The sequence below is a fragment of the Canis lupus genome, chromosome 5, assembly GCF_003254725.2.
Source record: "Canis lupus dingo isolate Sandy chromosome 5, ASM325472v2, whole genome shotgun sequence".
Lineage (NCBI taxonomy): Eukaryota > Metazoa > Chordata > Mammalia > Carnivora > Canidae > Canis > Canis lupus.
Genome location: NC_064247.1, coordinates 48,762,882 through 48,783,596, shown reverse-complemented (window position 1 = coordinate 48,783,596; position 20,715 = coordinate 48,762,882). Strand labels below are relative to the sequence as shown.

General features: G+C 38.5%; 1 protein-coding gene across 16 annotated transcripts in view; it reads left to right on the top strand.

Annotated features, from left to right (window-relative positions):
- The window catches only part of NFIA (nuclear factor I A), a 373,774-nt gene that overhangs the window by 189,562 nt on the left and 163,497 nt on the right, over positions 1–20,715 (top strand). For all 16 annotated transcript variants that reach the window (XM_035717012.2, XM_035717008.2, XM_035717006.2 and 13 more), the window contains exon 3: positions 4,189–4,254. In XM_035717012.2, the coding sequence (XP_035572905.1) occupies positions 4,189–4,254 (66 nt within the window). The remainder of the gene's footprint in view (positions 1–4,188; positions 4,255–20,715) is intronic.

The following is a 20,715-nucleotide window of genomic DNA, read 5'->3' as shown; positions in this document are numbered from 1 at the left end:
AGATCACCTTAGTGTAACACAGAGTAAATCACACAACAGGAGATGTATATACAATGAAGGGAACTAGAGAGGAGAACGTTTAACAGTGTGTCAAGCACAGGGAAGATTTAGCAACATGCCACCTTTGCTTCATGTCTATAGAATGTGAACTACAGGGAAGTAAAGTCTCTATTTTTTACCTGCCTCGTTTGACCGTATTGACATGTCTTTGACATTCTTCCCCTTTCCCAGTAGGAATGTTCTCTGGAAGCCCATGCTGAGGGGGAGCAGAACTCAGATTGGGACAACTGCATGTGTGGATCAGTAGCAAATCCAGTACAAGGTTTCTGTTCATTGCACAAGCTTATGGAAGCGGCGACTGATATGTAGGCATTAGGATTTATTTTATTCCTTTCCCCAGTGATTATATCGATAGTAAAATATCTTTGTCTGAGTACTCCAGCAATATAGCTGTAGGCGCCATAAAAATGCATAGATAGATGGCTACAAGTTCAATTAAGAGGTCTCAACCCAGCCTCCCATATGCAAACCCTGTCTATTTTAGGTTTAAATTTTTCCTCATAAATTTTTTAAAAACCAAAAGAAACATTGCTTTTCAAGGTTAGGTTGATGTCTAAGATTCCTTAAACAAAAAGGTAGTCCCTAGATGGGGAAAAAAAATGATGACCCTAATGTATTTCCTCACAATAGCATTTCCAACTCCATCATTTAAACACACTTTAAATAATATTCTCTTCATTGTAACATACAAATCTTCTGGCTTTCAACCAGGGAACTAGAGGAAGTCATGCCAGATATAAGATTGAAGCTATGAGATATGGCATCCAATTCCATGCAGTTGCGTCTGTTATTCTGGGGCTTCTAATTCTTTCAGGAGGTGGGAATCAATGGACCATGTAGAAATTGTCCAAAAAAATAAGCTATGAAGTTAACCTAGACTTCTGACCTTGGCAGGTCTCTACCAAGTATGAAAAAGAAAAGTAAGTTAATTGTTAACCTTCATGATCGTGTTTCAGTGTACATGCTTAAGAGAACAATCGTTCATTTATATCAATTATGTATGGGTAGAAATTAATTTGCAATTCTGGTTGGCTCCATGCTTAACAGCATCGGTGACCATTTGCAATAACTGGGAAAGTGTCCATGCATCCTCAGTGTAGAATAAAGCCCTGGGGAGTGCCTGGGTGGCTCAGTCTGCCTTTAGCTCAGGTCATGATCCCAGGGTCCTGGGATCAAGCCCTGCATTGGGCTCTCTGCTCAGCAGGGAGTTGCTTCTCCCTCTCTTCCCTGTTAGTGCTATCTCAGTTGCACAAAAAGGAAAAAAGAATATAGCTGCGGGACAGGGCAGTTCTGTTCCTTGTTGGTTCAAAAAAGAAAGGAATTAAACTGCCTGGGGTTGAAAGTAACTGCTGAAATTTTTGGAACATTTAAATTTTCTTGTAGATTTTTGGCTCTGCCTATTCCTTACCAGGATAGTGTGTTTTAGTATGCTGTCCTCGGTGGACAGCAGTGTCTCTAGCTTTTGAAAAAAACTGGAGAAATTAAATTCTGTTTCCAGTTTGGCTAGATGCCTCCCCCAGTGTGTGTATCTGAGCTTTCAGAAGAGCGCTGCAGCCCCTTTCACACCAACTCTGAGTCTTTTCTTGCCTCTCAGTTTATTTGCTGCTTTTTCTCCTTCTGTAGCTTGGAATTTTAAACTTTGAACACACCTGCAGGCATCTTTTGTTGCTGTTCAAGTTTTCTATAATCATGTCATATTTCAATGAAGATAGGATGGTGAACCAAGTGGAAAGGAAAAGTAAAAAGAAGTAGTCCACTTTCATATTATTAAAAACATTTTTTAATCTCCTTATCCTTCTTGTTTTAAATCAGCGGATAAATATCAGAAAAATAATTGGCCTTTGTATATTTGAATCAATTGAGATGAAAAAATGTTCTTCTGTTTGTTCGAAGTGATTAATCCTAAGGATATATCTAGAAGAAGAGCATCGGCAAAGCTATCATATTTCCACCAGTTAGGTTTGCTGGTATTACTGCAACAACATAAGTGTTCTGTTTGGCAGAATTTTATGCATCATTTTTGGAATGAGATCAGAAAGAATTTTAACTTTCCCTGAAACAAAATTATGTATTTTTAAATTTTTAATTATAAATATTAATGGTTTAACATTTTCTTGGACAAAAATAATAAAGGTATGCCTTTCTCCTAAAATGATGTTGAAATAGTTCTCAGACTAGTTTATAATTTTATTTTATTTTATTTTTAATTTTTATTTATTTATGATAGTCACACACAGAGAGAGAGAGAGAGAGAGAGGCAGAGACACAGGCAGAGGGAGAAGCAGGCTCCATGCACCAGGAGCCTGACGTGGGATTCGATCCCGGGTCTCCAGGATTGTGCCTTGGGCCAAAGGCAGGCGCCAAACCACTGCGCCACCCAGGGATCCCTATAATTTTAATGGCAAAATTGTAGGATATTTTTTTAGAAAAAGAGGAGGTAGTCCTATTTTTTCATTGTTCACTACAAAATTAGTATTAGTTTATGGGGTTAAAAAGTCAAATATGGTCCAATATAACTTTGCAGTTCCAATTTTCAGTGCAGCCTCCATATTTCATTTCAGGGATCATCCTAAAGGATTTATCTCAAGTTTTTTTTGACCTGTCATGCTTTTATGTTTTCACTATGACAATTGTTACAAAATGATAAAGACTATCATGTTGCCAGACTTAAATAAAAATTCACACTTCATGTCTTTTGTTATTTGTTCCTTTGGATCAGCATAGATTTTTTTGTTGTAGTCACCAGGTTAAGATCATCTGAAAACTTAAAGATAGACATTTTCCTAATAGTACTTCCCTATAATTAAAACCCTCATTTGCTTAAAAGCAGGGAGCCTTTCTAAAGTAATAAATTAGCATTTCTCGACCTAGGGTCACTAGGAGTGCTACTTCTTTTTGCAAATATCTCCAAGAAAGAGAATAGTAATGCTATACCTCTGTTGAAATAGAAGTAATATTTTCAGTTTAATCACAGTTAAGTATCATGACCTTTTGATCTTGCACTGAACTTCTTGCTAAAATGTGGTCAAATTTTAGATAGCCGATTCTAACCCTGTGTAGCCAAGGTAAAAATTATTAACCATACTTTCCATAGATATAGAACTTTTTCTAAAAAAATATTTTGTTTTTAAATAATGTTCTATACTGTTTCAAAGTCTCCGACTGTTTCAAGCACAAAAATTTACCCTAGAAATATTTTGCCTGATTTTTGTTTCCTCCCTCCAAAAAATGTCTAAGTATGTTTACTTCTAATTCTGTGAAATTCTTTTCTTTTGCTCTAACTTAATTTTATCTCATTTTTAAAATTAAATGTTATTTTGTAAAAAAAACAAATCCCATTTAGAAAATAACTGAATTAATTGTTTTAGTTTGAAAATAATCGTGGTTTTTGGTTTTGGGTTTTTTATATAAATGGAGTCCTGTGAAGGTGTGCAAGAACCTGTTTTTTGCAAACAAGTCCTCTTAGGAGCTCCCAAGGACATCAGTACAAGAGGAAAACTGTACTTATAAAGTGGAGGAAACATGGCCCCTTCAGAAAGATGCCTTGGAGTTATCCTGTGATTTCAAGTAAATGCGCTAGAATATTAGGACTCTTGTATTTGGTGGTGTTAGTCTGCATGGCGTGTTGCTGTAGCACAGAGCTAAATATCAACAGAACTTGTTACTGTTGTTTGAGTTGCTTTTTATATACCAACTTCAAAATATGTTTTGACACTTTATTATGTTCTGAATCAAGCTTCAGATGTGTGTAATGAAGGATGAAGTCTTTATCAGACTCTAGTGTATAAATAATGGAGAAGAGCAGTTTAGAAATGGTTTCTCTGTAAGAGAATAGTTTCTGAAGAGTTTCAAGTTATGATCCTGGCTCAAGGCAGACGCTACTGCTGAAGGCATATCCAGAATGGAGCATCCTCTCTAGAGGCACAGGCTGCTCTTGCTGCTTTTCTCTCTCCTTTTTTTACCTTCCTCCCTTCCCCTACTCCCCTCCCCCCACCTCATTCATCTTGTCATTTCTATAACATCCTCATTCCTAGTTTACATGCTGAACCTTTTGAGAAAGTCTGGCACCTCTGATCCACTTTCCCTCACAGACCCTGTAATTTTTGGCTGTATTTTTATGTTTTTCAGATTCAAGTCAATCTGAAAGTCCCAGCCAGCCAAGTGATGCTGACATTAAGGACCAGCCAGAAAATGGTAAGTTTAGTTGGGGACTCTAGCTGCTGCTCTCAGAGTCCAGCAGTGGCCAGGAGCCAACCAAGGACAAGGGTTTTTGAAGTCTGCCCTGTGGGCAGCTCACAGTAGGAACAACTTCGATGACTCAAGGAGTTCTCTGGATCATTCTAGCAGTCAAGCCCTCCTCCACCCCCGCTCCCAAACATCATCAAGAACTTTAGTCCCCAAGAACATCGATGACTCTGGGAGGTAGGGTTGGTTTACCAAATCAGAATCTTTTGCAGCACAAGGGAGGAGGCACTGCCTCTCTTGTTTCATTTCTCGTTCCTTCTAAGGTGACAAATGCCCCTCGACCTTCTTCGCTGGTGAATTAAGGGTACTGACTGATAAATATGTTTGTGGCCTTTCACAGCTCAACCCTTTCCTAATTGCTTTCATAAAATGAACTCTGCCTTTGAAGGATTTTCCACTTTCAGTTGTCTGAAATAAAACAGTAAAGGTACCTGACAGTATTACCTTCCTAAATTATGTAATAATATAAACTTTCTGTCTCAGAAACTTGATTAACATAGAATGCATGTTTATATACAAAATAATAGTATCCAGTAAAATACTAGCTCTGCGGTATGCACTCCAAGTACAAAACAGATTGTTATAGGTTGAAATTTAAGATTGAGTAAAACTATCAGTTTCAGAAAAAACTGAGAAGTGAATTTGCAGTCCCTATCATATACTATACATTGTACTGTGCTTTTTTACTGTGTACCTTCATGGATATCATCTCATGAAATTCCAGAGTGTTCTTCCTCAGTGATACAATGAAAGATTCTAATTGGGAGGCTTGACCTTGAGGGCCCTGTGAAGGGCATATAGCATCATGGTTAAAATTTTGAGTTGTAGCATCAACCTGCTTTCAAATTCTGCCTCTGCTATTTCTTACCTTTGTAATATTGAATAGGTTATTTAACCTCTCAGGGTATAAAATTACTCCTCATCTTTAAAATAGTATGGTCATAATGTATTACTAATAGCCTACCTGTTGAAGAGCTAAATAAAATGCACATATTCATATAGTTTATTAAAAAAAATTATTGACTCCTCAATGTTACTACTTACTTTTCTTGTCAGTATCATCCGTACCATATTGGTTTTTCATTTACTTAGAATGACCTCATTCCTTTGGTCACTCTTTTATTGTTCTATACATTTTTCTGTTTTGATCTCCATCTGATCTTTTGGAAAAGATAAGGTAAACTGAATTCTGTCAGTATCATGGGATGGGGGATTTTTACCACATGAGATACCCTCTCCTAATTTTTTTCAGGATCTGTTTCATTTTCCAAGCCTGGGAAATTCTTGATAACATTGGTGGATTCTGACATCAAATATGGACTCTGGCTGTCCCTCTTCTTTTCTGGTGTTTCAGTGGTAGTTTCCTTATCAAAGTTGTCTCTTCAAAGCAAGCATAAGGAAGGAGAGAACCCCGAAGTCTTGTTTTTAGTGACATTAACAGTACATCTTATTTTTTGTTGACATTTTTAAAGGGATACTTATACATTAGTTTCATCCTCTGTTTCCATCTGGTATCTGATCCATGAGGAATCACTTACCAGTGATACCTTAAATGTTTCATTTTTCTAGATTATACTTAAATATAACCTGCCTGAAGTTGTGTCCAGAGATACTCATTTTATTCTCAATTCATTTTTAAAAATTTGTGGGTTGTCCGGGTATGTGGTTCGCATACTTGGGTCTGGCCACCCCTTTCACAGACCTGCAATTCATCTGTCTTCATAAAATGGCCGACAAGCTGTTCACATGCAAATATAAATTGAGGCCTGGCATGCCTTTCTGGAGCTGTCTGTATACCGATATTGTGCGTTTCCCATTCCAAAAAGCAACCAGGATCGAGCCTGGATTTTTCGGCCAAAGGCACAGAAATATTAGCCAAGTTCATATTAACCCCAGATTACTTGGGGCTACTTCAAGGATTCACGATACCATTTAGGGGTTGGGGGGAGGGGATAGGGGAGGATTGTGTGAGTTCAAAGAAAGCATTAATATCTGGGAGAGAAAGTAGTAAGTTCCTCTGTTTCAAATTTCTATTTATTTCAAAGAAAAAGAAGTAGAGGCTGCTTTGTCTTGGATGACTCCAGTTGAAGCTTAGCCTAGAGGAATGGCAGCCTACTCAGTTTCCTCTACCTGCCTTTTGTCAATCTCAGATGAAGTGATTGAAGGAAACATGATTTTACCCCTTTTCTAAAGACATATAATCCCTAAAGGAAAATAAACGAAGAGTTCAGGACTAGGTACTTACACCCATTAGAAAACCTTCCAGTGTCACTTTGACCAAGAGTGATTTTCTTTTTCATTACCCAGGTTATGAACAATGAGCTCCTGAAGGGTTTTCGTTTGTTTCATTGTTGTTTTTAAAAAGGCAACTCTCATAAACATAGCAACCAACCTCTGAGAACTTTTGAATCTTGGTGGGTGAAGAAGTGACAGACTCTGGTCTTCAAATAAAGTGGGAATGCATTACATCTTCTTTATGTATATATGCGAGGGGAAATCATATTCTTTTTATCCTAGCTCTTGAAGAGAAAGGTAATGGGAAACGAATGGTATTTTCCTAGTAAACCATGGAGAATGAATAGACAAATGGTAACATGCCGTTTCATCCAAAACCATAAACTAGGCCATGTAACTTTACCTAAAGTGGATGCAGCTGTTTCTTCCCTGTCCAACTAGTCTGGCTTTTTTCTGTGGAATTTTTGCTTTCTTTTCTTGTACTCCCTTAAGACCCAACTGTAAAAGAAAACAAATCTTTGTCCAATTAGAGTATTAGATGGGAATCTTGAAGGAATTATTTGAAGCCCAGAGATAAAATATCAGAATCTCTGAAACTCAAAATTGGCATTGTGTAATGATGAAAAACTCTGCCTCTCAAGTCAGACAGACCCACCTTTAGATGAAATAATGGCTGGGTGACTTTGAATAACCTATTGTCCCAATCTCAGTTTTCTTATTAGTGAAGTAGCAATACTAAAAGAGCATACTTCGTATTAAAAGGGAGACTATTCTGTACACGAAACAGCAACATGTCTGGTTCATGGTAAGGACTCAAAGAAAAGCTTATATCTGTAAAGTGCATACATATTGGAGAGGCCAAAAGCTGGGAGATTTGGAATGGAAAGGGGTTTGGTGTATGTCAGAAATAAACCAAGACTTTTAGAGACATCTCTTGTCGGTACCTGTTCTGTTCTGAAATGTCAGACATAAGTCTCTTTAAATCTGTCCATAATCCCCACAGTGCCACATCTAGTTTATTATGTAGACTATTATTCTTCACATTCTGTTCCCCTCCTAGCAGTTGACTACCACAAAAGTGATTCAGAGTTGTCAGAACCTTCAGAATGAGCACTCCCAGAGAAGGCGATTCTGGAAAGAAGGGACCCCACCTAGATGGCTTTAATTTTAGCAGTCTTTCCTTGGCAAAACCAACTAGAATCTGGCTTATTAAAACCTATAAGCTGATTAAGGGTCAGTTTCATGACCAGTTCCTTTTAAAACAATATGGCAGAGCATATTGCTCTGTGACTTGAACTGAGCAGGTACCTGGTATTTATCTGCTTAATGAATAGAATTAATGAGTCGATGAATATGTTCTCATTGTCCCCAATATTTTGTGAATGTCTGCTCACTGTTGATTTACCAAGAGGTTTTTAAAGAAACAAGTATCAATTTTTTTTAAAAAAACCTGGAAATGCTAAAAATCTAATTTGGGTGTGGGGGAAAATTGTACATGGGGTCATTGACAGACATGAACAGACATGCTAGGAAGCCAAGGCCAAAGGCTATGTTAATGTCTATGGTAGATCGAGTTGTACCTCTGCCCCTCCCAAATGAGCAGGTGTGAGCAAAGGTATGAAATACCATCGTGTTAGCTTATGCTTGCTTACCACAGGGGACGAAATTCTGACAAAGTTCTCAGCTCTGGCTGGACTCATGCATTTAATTCTTTTGCATACGGCTGGAACCCCTTTCTGGCTTTTCAAGAGACTCTGAAGGTTATAAGCCTTATTTGTTGGACTTTGACTTAGGACGTCTATTCAAACCACCTTTGTGAATTCCCGTGAAGTACTTTGGCTACTGATTGTTAACAGTATTTATGGGACAGAACATTTGAAATGACTGCTTGGTATTTACAGGACCTGTGAACAGTGCTCTAAAGCTTGCGCTTTGTGGTGCATCAGGTCAGTCATTTCTGAGGGAGGGAAAAGCTCATGTGATAAACCTCCTCCTTAATTCAAGTCATGCTTCTGTAGGGCCACAGTGAATCCATGTCTGAGGGAAGCACAGTCCAGCATTGGCACTCTGAAAGCATATTCCCCGCTGGGACTCGCTGTGAAAACACCCTTAACTGAAAAAAGAAAATATGGGATTCCCTTGCCAGAAAAAGAAAAGAACACAGAAAAACATGTGTTCACATGTTTTTCCCCTCTATTTACTCTCATCACCTGCATAGACTACTATTGATAGGCTCATCTTCATGGTTTTTAAAATGTGATATTCATAACAGGAAAGCAGAGTTGGTATTTGGATTATTTCCTTTAGGCTTAATCATGTTTGTTCTTCCTCATTTATCTGGTGCTTGCACATATGTTGGTGGCATAAACCCTCAGATGGGCCTTTGCAATCAGTGGAAAGCCATTAATCATGATGCTTGCCCCAGATTTTGAAAAATTTCAGCTCTACCTGCCAATTTGAAAATCACCCTGGAGTATTGGTTGAGTATAGCTTTCATGGTCACCAACTTCATTTGTGTCATTTCCATCTTGTATTGCTACACTAGATATTGTTGCTAAATGTTGCTGGATGAATAAGGAATGTACTCCAACCACAGTCATGTCTCTCTGGTTATCCATTAACTCATTTCTGTGAGTATTTTGAATATTTCGATACTTATGAAATAACTTTCAAAGCTACTGACCTGTAGGATCCACTTTGTAATTTGAGGGTGAGATAAGAGAACTGTAAATTTCTATTTCTCTTATGGATAAACATTCTTTTATCTGATAATGTGCTCTTAAAACATTGGAGGCCCTATGCTTTAACTTTTTTCCTATCTCCTCAAAAATATAGTAGGTATATTGCAATGTTATAATATTAATAATACACGGTGGAAAGGCAAAAGAAAATTCATAATTCCAAATTCTAAGAATTGTCTGTTAATTATTGCTGGATGCACTGCCCATTTTAGGAACAGTTTTGATTAGTGCGTCATTTTTGTTGGGTCGTTTTAGGAATTTTTGAGGTAATGCAGCCCTATAATTTGCATTTTACTGGGAAGGCAGGAGCACTGTAGTGCCATTGACTTGTAAATACAATTTATCAATATTTCATAATTTGCATGAGTTTCTTTTACAATTACCTAGCAACAGTCATTCTCCACAGTGTTCTTTCAAAAAAAATGCCGCAGAGACAGACACAGCAGAGTGACCACCAGAATAGCAGCAATAACAGTAATGATCAATATTCTAAACTATGTAAAGGTCCCAACTTAGGGAGACATTCAAAACTAAATGCCTTCTGGTTTCCAGATCTGTATAATTAAATTCTGACTGATGAATTTTCAGCAATGCGATTAAGTTGGACTCTCTCCTTTAAGAGACTAGAGAACCAGAATTTGGTTTGAACCTAAAAATGTCAATCTGAGACCAGGTAAATTGTGCTTTCTTAAATATTGTTAGCAGATGTGACCCATCATTATTTGCAGAGGCTCTTTAGAAATGCCTCTACACAAAGGAAATTCTTGGATCTTGTGTTTTGAAAGATGAGGTACCAGGTGAGGCTGCAGGGTTTCCCCGGCATGCGTATTGCAGTGCAGTGTATGTTGAGCTCTACCCCAGGACCCAGTGTCATTAAGGAGCTTTTTCAACTGAAAAATAGGGAGGAAATTTGTAGTCATTTTTAAAAAGTAGTTTTACCTCACACATTATGGGTATTTTATTGTCTACATACAGAGGATAACTAGCTGAATAGACTTTAAGTGGTTGGCTAGTAGCCAAAATAGGGAGTGTTTTAGACTCATGTTCCTTGATGTCTAAATTCTAAAATGGACTGGATGGGTGGTCTAGTTCAGACATCTTCCCTCCTCCACCTCCCCCCACTTCCCTCCCTGACCATCCCTCACACACAGTTAGTTACAGAGGAAAGAAAGAAGTAGTAAAGGGATTTTTTCTGGTCCTCAAATTTATTTGTGCCTATAACTCTTGACCTAGAAGACATGACCATGTGAATGCCTATTGGGTATAACATTCTAAGTAGGAAAGCATTTTTAGGTGTCGATTTGTAATTTATATGGGATCACGTAAATCTATCTGTAGATCTTGATTCCAAAAATATGAAGCAATACAATTAATGTAGTATTTGAATTGGGCTCAGAAAAAAAACCAAATGAGGAGCCGTCATCAAATCACAGTGTGGTAGAAGGTACACCTGGTGTTTATCTGCAGCTCCATCTGCTATTGTTCTGTTTTCTCTGTGATCTGAGCCCGAACAACTCTGATAGGACCCTTTGACAGAGAAGGACCTTAGAAGGACCTGCAGGATACTTTTAATGGTCCCTTTAGGATACCTTTCCATCAATTAAAAATTAGCCCAGTGAGATATCAGGGAGGCTAGTTTGGGTCAGGAATAGTGAATGAGCTTTCCTTGCCACAAATAATAGGGTCTGATTTGACACTTGAGTGTGAATTTGTTGATTTAAAGCCTGTATATTATTTTTGGGAAGGAATTATCCATTTGTGGGTAATATTAGAAAACTGAATGTAATATAAATAATTTATTTGGGGATTTGGAGTCACTAATCCAGATTGATTAGTTGTCTGCTACAAAAATTCATGTGGCCACAAGGATTTTTGGCACCTTTTCTCCCTACAGCTTCCCCATTCTTTTTCTCTTCTTCAGGTTTTACTCAGCTCCAGGCAACTCTGTTCCCTTGGCATTAGCTTATCGTTAAGGAAATCTACTGGGATAGCTCAAATAGAGGTGGGGGGAGGATAATATTTACTGCCGATTACTCTGCCCCATCTCAGTTGTTCACTTCTGTACCTGGTTGATTTTAACCCAAAGGCAACAAGGGGGTCTCATAGGCCTTATTCGCAGGTATCATATGGTGCATATCCAAAGAGAGAAATGGAAAGGATGTTGTGGAAAGGCCCAGCAAAGTAATAATAGGCTTCCAACAATCTCCAAGTCATTGTTTTCTTAGATCTCTGTAGGTATTTTGCAGCCAGAGAGCTGCTCAGTAAGCAGCATTTGTAAACTCAAGAGATGAGAAAGGAGAAACTGAATCACAGCTTCCGAATAGGTCAAATCAGTAAGGGAGAGTTGCCATTATAAGTCTGACATTGAGCATCTCTTAAGAGAAAATCAGTTATCCAAGTCACTTAAAGACTTTGTTCCTCAGTTTTCTCATAAGTAATTCAACAGATAGTTATTAAGAATCTGCTGGGTACATTTGGTCAATGTACTTAGATGCATTGAGGGAATACAACCATGGACCAGACATCTTGTTGTTGAAAACCTGATAGTCTAGTAAGGGGGAAAAGGCTTAATTTGTCTATCCACTCAACAAATATTTAGCTAGTACATCTTAAGAACCGGGCACTGCACTGAACAAAGCTTACCTTCGGGGGGGAACAGACAGTGAACTAACTAATAATACGTATGTCATGTGCCCAGTGATATTAAATATTACAAAGAAAAATGGGGACAGATAAGGGGTTGAACAGTGGAGGGTATGGGTGCTATTTTACATAGCATGCATGGGGATCAGCTTTTCTGATCTGTTGACATTTGAGTTCAGACCTGAAGAAGGTAAAGAAGAGAACTATGCAGACATTATGGACTTTGAGTCTTAAAGGAGAGATCAGTAAATGTAAAGGCTTTCAGGGATGTGGGAGGAACAGTAACCAGTGTGTGGCTTTAGGGGCATGAATGAAGGAGAGAGTGATTGGAAATGGGGATAGCAGGAAACAAAATTGTATCAGACCTTCTAGGCCAGGGAAAGGACCTGGCAGCTCCTTGGTAAGCTGTGATATGGTCTATAGAGCTATGCACATTCCAACTCCATTCATTTCTTGATATAGTAAATATATCCTGAGCCCCTACCATATACAAGATGCTTAATGTTTAGTGACGAGCAAAGCAAGCATAGAGTATAGTGCAGAGCTATAGACAAAGACCTGATTTGTAACATTGCCAGAGAGAGAGAGAAAGAGAGAGAGAGAGAGAGAGAATCTCTTATCTACCATGGCAACATCCTTTAGTATCCCCAGAGGTTTTTTGTTTTTTTTTTTTTTAATGCATGTCATACTAAAAGCTGAGTTACTTACGTGGGATACTTGACTTCACATACCCACTCATGCAAACGATTCCTTTTTCATTTAATGGAAATCTAAATCTGTGGGTTTCTAGCTTATCCCTTATCTCATGACACCATTTAGATCATAAGCCCCCAGGTCTCAAGTACATTTACCATGAAGCTTCATTTTTCTCCCTACTAGTTACCAGATTCAGCAATAAAAATGGAGGACACCACGTTAAATTTGAACTTCATGTAAATAAACGATGCATAATTTTTTAGTATTAAATGGGATATACTCCTATTTTTAAAAAGTGTTTACTTAAAGTAACTGCTACATTTTATCTGGCAACCAGTCCTAATTGGCCACACAGTCCTGTGTACAGTAGTAACAGCAGCATATGGAAAGGTTTGATTAGTCTGTGATAATTTCACTGATCACAAAGGGTCAAACCACTGGAATTTCACCCACTGAAAATGAACCCTGGGAAGAGAACCGCAAAGTTCTAACGAGTTGACTACTTAAATTCCATTCCTCCTGCATCTGCTGGTACCTAGTCCAGTAGTTATCTTGGAACAATAAGCCTCTTGTAAGGCACAGTCAATAGGTACAGTATAGTAGTTGAGAGCCATTCAGCCTATGCAAGTAAATTTGTAAGTTTAATTAGTGGGATAGCAATTGAGTAAGCCATTGGACAGTATGTGAGTCACTTCTTCAGAACAAATGCAGAGGAAGTATACTTTATTACAAGATTTAGTTATCAGCAGATTATTTGCTTCATGAAAGATGGTGAAAGTAGAAAATCGGTCAAATAATGAAGACTGGGAAATTCCACATTCAAAGGTGAGGTAGACAAAAGACAATTCAGATAGACCTGAAAATAGAAGGTGCCATATTTTTCATGTGCTATCTGGGAAACGAAATATATATGTTTTCGTTTGTAATTGAGGACTGTTTTGCTAGGTGTGACAAACCTTGTCAGAATATGTTACAAAAACACAGTGTGATCTCCCATTTAAAATAAAGAATAATGTTCACAGATTCAAGGAAAATAGTTTGGAAAATCAAGATTAAACTCTACTGGGCTGTAGAGCCAGATAATGATAAAAATAATGATTTTTGGTCATAATCATGGTAAGAGCTTACATTCATTGTGGACTTCCTGCATGCTGGCTTGTTACTTTGAATCTTTCAGAAAGAATATGCCCTGGTGGAATTATATGTGCATGGATTTATTTGGGGTAAAGCCTATTAAATATAAAGAGAGGGAGCAAGAGTTAACTGGGAGAGCTTTCACACCACAATACTGACCTGATACCTGTGGAAGGAGATGGGGAAGGAAGGAGGATTGGGTTGGAAGCCTCTCACATATCAGTAAGTTTCTAAGAAAGTTTTTGTACAGGAGAGTCTTTGAGCCAAAATCACCTGTTTTAAGAGTTCTATGTCCCATGGGGTGCCTGGGTGGTTCAGTTGATTGTCTGACTCTTGGTTTGCCCTCAGTTCACAATCTCAGGGTCGTGAGATTGAGCCCTTCATTGGGCTCAGTGGTGAACGTAGAGCCTGCTTGAGCCTCTCTTTCCTTTTCCCTCTGCCCCTTGCACTCTCTCTTTCTCTCCCTGTCTCTCAAAAAAAAAAAAAAAAAGAAAAAAGAAAAAGAAAAAGTTGTGTGTCCCACTGGATTGGGTCCACATTAGTATTCTCCCCCTTAGTCATTGGCTGGAATATCCTGGAGGAAGGATGGCCTTTGAACAGAGGAATGGCAGCTGGGGTTATCAGGCAGTTATGCTCCTTGTAGCAAGTGATCTGATGGCTCATTTTCATGGCCACCACAGCAAAGCACCGTGCTGGGATTTCTCTTCTCCTTATTTAATCCTAATAGAACCTTACAGAAAGAGGTACGATTAGCATGCCCATTTTACATATGAAGAAACTGAGACACAAAGAATTTAAATAGTTTGTCCACCATCCAGAAGGTGGAAAGTGTACTCAAGCTTACTCTAATTCCAGGGTCTAATTGCTTAATCATGACATTGTGTTATAGAAAGAACAGCATTCAGCTTCTGGTTCCATATCTTATTGATTATGTGAATTTGAGCAAGTAATTTGAACTCTTGGACTTATGTTTCCTCATTTATAAGGTGGGATGTCATCACCTTCCCAGGAAATGTGTTTTTGTCACTGTTTTGTTTTGAGCTTAAACAATGTTAGTTCCTTTTCCTTCCTCATGTTTTTCTCTCATCTGGGATTGTCATCTCTTCCTTTATTCCTTATCTCATCCTCCCAGGTATCTGCCTCAGCCTTGCTCAGGCTCCCACAGGTTTAACTATGTCCTCAGAACTAACAGGACTGTTTCTGTACAGATTTTATATATGGATGTATGTTGGTATGTAAAGCACCTAGAACTTGCGGTGATCCGTGGTAGATAGTCAATCACGTATAGCCCGCCTTCTCTTTCACCTGCCTCATTGCCTAATAGACAGGAGCCATATTGCCAGAGGGGCGATCCAGAACACATTTTTTTTTCTTGCTTCAGATATTTGAGGGGCCAAATTACATTCTTGTTTTTCTTCTGAACATTCTTTACTCTCTTTCCCTATAATCTCAAGTATTATGAGTACTTGATTTTTTAATGGTTTTCAACAGTGGACTGAATTTTCACTTGATTTTTCTGCTGGAGACAGAGAGTATCAAATGAGATGAGCTGTGAGATATTTATACCAGATGCCATCAAGTTTGTCAAATGGCATAAAACAATTATGATTGCCAATAAATTTGAAGGTATTGCAGTGACAAAAGAGGTACGAATGTATTTATTGAAAACATAAAATGTTTATTTCTGTTCCCCGTTGTTGGTGAAGTGCAATCGAAACTTGTACCTCATCCCTTTGATTTTAGATTTCTGAATTATTTAAAAGAATCAGTTAATTCTCCAATTCAAGTGAGTAAGACCAAGTTCATTAGGATATCTGACTCCTAGCATGTCCCACATTCACAGATCATGTTAACTCCATGGAGAGGTTTATCTTCTCTTAAAATTGCAAATGCTGCCCAAACTGAAAGCTTTTCCATTAAATGCATTCTTGCAGCTTTGGACTATAAGTAAGATCCTTAATGATAGAGAGGGGGACAATGAAGTACCTTGTTGTCAGAGCATCAGCCAGTTCTAAAAGTAGTAGTGTTTAGAACATGCATGTCCTTTGAGTTCTAGCAGATTTGCAAATTGGTATCATGAAATAACATATAGGTAAACTCCGCACACACTAACACATTCTTTTCACCAATGGAATGGTTGCCAACTGGTGGTTCCCGAAGGCGGTGAAAAGAAAAATCTTAAAAGAAATTATGCGTTTTCCTCCTAGAAAAAGCTACACAGGCTGAAGATTTTTGCTTTTGACTCCATTTATGAACTCACTGGTTATCTTAACACTTACAGAGATTTATAGTTTGGATTCATTAGGTAAAAGGTGGGGGAGAGATGAATTATCCATTATTTAATGAAGGTGGCAAATTAAATACTTTGAGAAATAGGCTCCATGATAGGAAAATATTACAAGATATCCTTAGTAGAGAAAAGATACAGAAGCCTCAACTACGGACCAGTGGTTGAATAATAATAGCCTTTAAGTTTTTCTTAATGGAAGGAGAGAGAAGATAAAAGCAGGTTCCAGTAAGACTCAGACAAGACTGGTTGTGGCCATAAGCTGTCTAGCATCTCTATATTTTTTCCTTCCACTCATTTTTTCCACTAGATATTGCTGAATTCAATTCTACCTGAGCAGAATTGATAGTGAAGGTCAATGGTGAAACAGCTCAAAATAGGAGACTGAGGCAGCACTTCTCTACATAAATTGATCAGGAAAGCATACTTTTGGAATACAAGATCTAAAGAAAGTTTGGGCAGCCTGGTCATACATAATTGTGTAGAATATTTGAGTTCCAGGCTCAGATCTCTCTCTGTATAGATTCTTTCTGTGCGTCAATTGGAGAGGCAAGAGAACTGACCATAGTTGTATAATATTACATACTAGAAACTTTAAATCATTTGGATATGTTATCTTAATTTGGCATAATAGTTCTGAGAAGATGAGGAAAATGAGATTCAGGGATGTTGAGGCACAAATCCATGGTCAGCAGTAAGTGAGTGGCAGAGGAGGTGCTACTTCATTTTTCATTTTCCCAATTAGACTTTGAGACTCAACAGAAATAATGGGTAGTGAGGTGCTCTGAAATGTTTTGGAGCAACTATAATAATCTCCAATAGCTTGTATTGTAAGGTTTTCAGTGTATCTTCTATCTGTCCTGTTCCCTCTTCCCAGGGAAATTACAACCCTGAGGTTAGGAAATGACAACGGTGATGTCACACTTGTGGTGGTGGTAGTGATGGCAGTTAACTAGTTAAAACTAGATGATCTCCCAGTCTTTTCAACTGAATACTGACACCTGAAAACAGTGATATGTCAGAGTGTGCTGAAAGTGAAGCGAGTAAGAGTGGGTGTGCAGTTATTCTGCATTTTGCTAGGGATACCTCGTGTACTATGGGCAACGTGTCACCATCTGACGTATGTACCAAGTGAGGAACATGGCATTATTAATAACTAATTCAGGGATCCCTGGGTGGCGCAGTGGTTTAGCGCCTGCCTTTGGCCCAGGGCGCGGTCCTGGAGACCCGGGATCGAATCCCACATCGGGCTCCTGGTGCCTGGAGCCTGCTTCTCCCTCTGCCTGTGTCTCTGCCTCTCTCTCTCTCTCTTTCTCTGTGTGTGTGTGTGACTATCATAAATAAAAAAAATTAATAACTAATTCATTGTTATTTTTTAGAGGATGCAAAATAAATATGAATAGAAGCCCTATTATTTTCTTTAAGTCCCCCTAACATGTATTTTGAGGAGACAACTATGTTAACTGTATACTCCTTGAGGGCAGAAACTAATATTCATGCTGCACTTCATATTTTTAAAAGTTTTTATTTATTTATTCATGAGAGACACACACAGAGAGAGAGAGGCAGAGATACAGGCAGAGGGAGAAGCAGGCTACACACAGGGAGCCCAAAGCTCGACTCGATCCCAGGACTCCAGGATCACACCCTGGGCCAAAGGCAGGAGCTCAACTGCTGAGCCACCATCGTGCTGTACTTCAAACACAATGTCTGGCACTATAAATGTTTTAGGAATGAATGAATGAGTGATTAAATGAGTGAATGAATAGATCTTGTCCTCAGGAGTTCAGAGTCTTTTGTTTTTAATTGAGATGTGTTTGACATATAACATTGTGTAAGTTTAATTGTATACAACATATTGATTTGATTCATGGCAGTATGATCTCCAACAGCTAACATCTCTACCTCGTTATGTAATTATCATGTCTTTGAGTGTTGGGAATGATTAAAATTAGTCTCTAATAATGTTGATAATTCAGTTTTGTCATCTATAATCACTGTACTGTATGCTAGGTCTCTAGGACTTCTTTATCTACTAATTGCAAGTATACATGCTTAAACAGTATCTCTTCTATTCCCCCCCACCCTGGTAACCACCAATTTAGGATTTTAACGTCTTTTAAGGGAAAAATAATAGGTAATTATAGGTAATTTCTCCTCTTTCCAATTCATCTTTGCCCAATCATACTAGTGTTTATTAATATATGTGAGAATCCTTGTGTTAGATGATGGGGACATAAAGATAAATGAGGTTAAGATGCAGTTCTCATTGGGTGCACATTTAAACACAATTTGCCATCAAATGTGATTGTGTTTTTCCGAAGGTATTTCAAGTGTTTGGGGCCCATGATGAAGGTGGTACAAGAGATAAAAAGCTACTCAAGAGGCAGCAATAGTTAAGTTTTAGGTGTTCATAAAAGAGATTTATTGGATATTTAATATAAATATTGAAATGTATGTAGATTTCCAGATGTTACCTATGGTCTCCTTGCCCCTTAGAATTAGCTCGAGACCTCTGTCCCGCACACTGAAGAAATCTAATGTCTACCACAGGATTTTTTAACATTTTGGAGAGGGCTTTCGGGCTCAAGTCCCCTTCTAGCTGTAGATTCCTTTATTTGCTGAGTTAATTGAGGCTTCTCCATAGCCTTATCCAGGCCCTGCACCCAGGTGTGGGATTCACCCCCTTCATTATACTTCTATACTACATACATAGAAATTATGGAAGTAGTTGACTTTGGTGAAGTTGTAAGGTGGCAGGGTTGGGGAGGGAGCACTTAGGTTATATCTCAGAACACACAAACCACTTGACATTGATTTTAAACAATTCTGCTCTTAAAAACCACTTAGGCCACGGTGCCACATTACCACAGCAGCCTGTTCTGTCTCCTACCCTCTTCTTTCTGAGCCTCTTTTTGTTCTTGTTAACTTGTAAACACAGAGGAGTTTCACTATCTCGTATTTCCTTCAATTTTGCAAATTTATGTTCTTGGGAGTTCACTTTATCGCTAAAAAAATACCATCGGTGTATTTTCCTAATCAATGAATTCTAGTACTCTTTTTTTTTTTAAAGATTTTATTTATTTATTCATGAGAGACACAGAGAGAGAGAGAGAGAGAGAGAGACAGAAACATAGGCAGAGAGAGAAGCAGGCTCCCCTCAGGGAGCCCAATGCGGGACTGGATCCCAGGACCCCCGGATCACAATGTGAGCCAAAGGTAGAAGCTCAACCACTGAGCCCTAGTACGCTTGGTTAATAAATGGGATTCACTAGCTATATATGAGAGGGAAAACACAAGGTCCTTGTCAAGCAAAAAGAGCATTAGGCCCATCACATAAGGCTCCCTTTGGCAGAGGCAGAGTGTTTCTGACCAGTGTCTAATACACCAGTTGTATCCTATTTAATTCTTCACTGGCCGGCCATATAGCGCACTCTCCTTGGAATGAAGCTTGCTGACTGGTCAACAGAAAAGCATCCAGAAAGGAGAGATGGAGACAAAATTAAAGTGTGACTTCTTTGGCATCCACCTTTGGAACATAGGCCTTCCCCCACTTTACTCTAATTCAATTGAGTAGATGTTGGGTGGAAACTAATACAGTTAAAAAGAACTTCATGTAATCTCACTAACATTCTTAGAACATGATGCTCAAGGTCTTCTGGTCAAGGATATTTGCATTTGCATTTAGAGAATAGTTAGAGCCAGAACTCTGTGAATGTGAAAAGTCCTTGCTCTAAGGATGACATTTCTAAGCTGTCAAAATCTGACGCGCTCAAGGCTAAAACCCAAAATTGCCTTATATTCCGTAAATATTGAAAAGAAAGCTTAGCATGGCACTGGTGAATTTGCTAGCCAAGGTACTAGCCTAGTGGGTTGGAATCAGAGAAAATCCATTTGTTGAGTTTAGATTGTTATAAAAATTCAAGCCTGAGGGACATGGCAAGAGAGTATAACGGGCAGACACAGTCCCACATTTCCCTGTTGGCACTCAGCCACTCTGACACTATTTACGAGTGAAGTTTCATTTGGGACATAAGCACATTACAGAAATTTCTGTTACTTGACTGTTCTTATCTCTAATTTCTTCATGTTTACTGTGAACTACAGAAATATTCACACCAAATCTTCACATATTCTATTCACTCACTCAATCAACATTTATTTAGCAAACATCTGCTGTATGCCAGACACTGTTCCAGGCATCAGTTACAGGACTGTTGGAGCCCAGAGAAGTTCAGTGATGTGCCCGAAATAACACGATGAGCAGTGGAACTGAAGCCTTTGAGGTCCAGCACTTGTCCTGCCTTCTTTCTCCTATAGTATTACTCTGCTTTTCTTTGCCTTCTTGCTTCTCCTCCCAAAAGAAACCAGAATTGGAAAGCTACTTGAAAGGCTATTGAAACATTTCCTTTAATTTGCCAACAAGTTGTGAAGTTTATTGGCAAGTCACGTATTTAGAATTCCGAATTGAATTATTGCAGTTTTAATATCACATCTTTTTGCATGTGATTCTCTGAAGAGTGTCGGCAAAGGCCAGTACTATTATAAAGCAGATTGTAAACTCCGTGAAGGCAAGGACTGTTTATTCTTTCTTACTTACTGTTTTGTGGTTTTCCTGTAGCACAGTGCCTGCCATGGAGTCTGTGTCGACAATCGTTTGTTGTAAATGCAGAA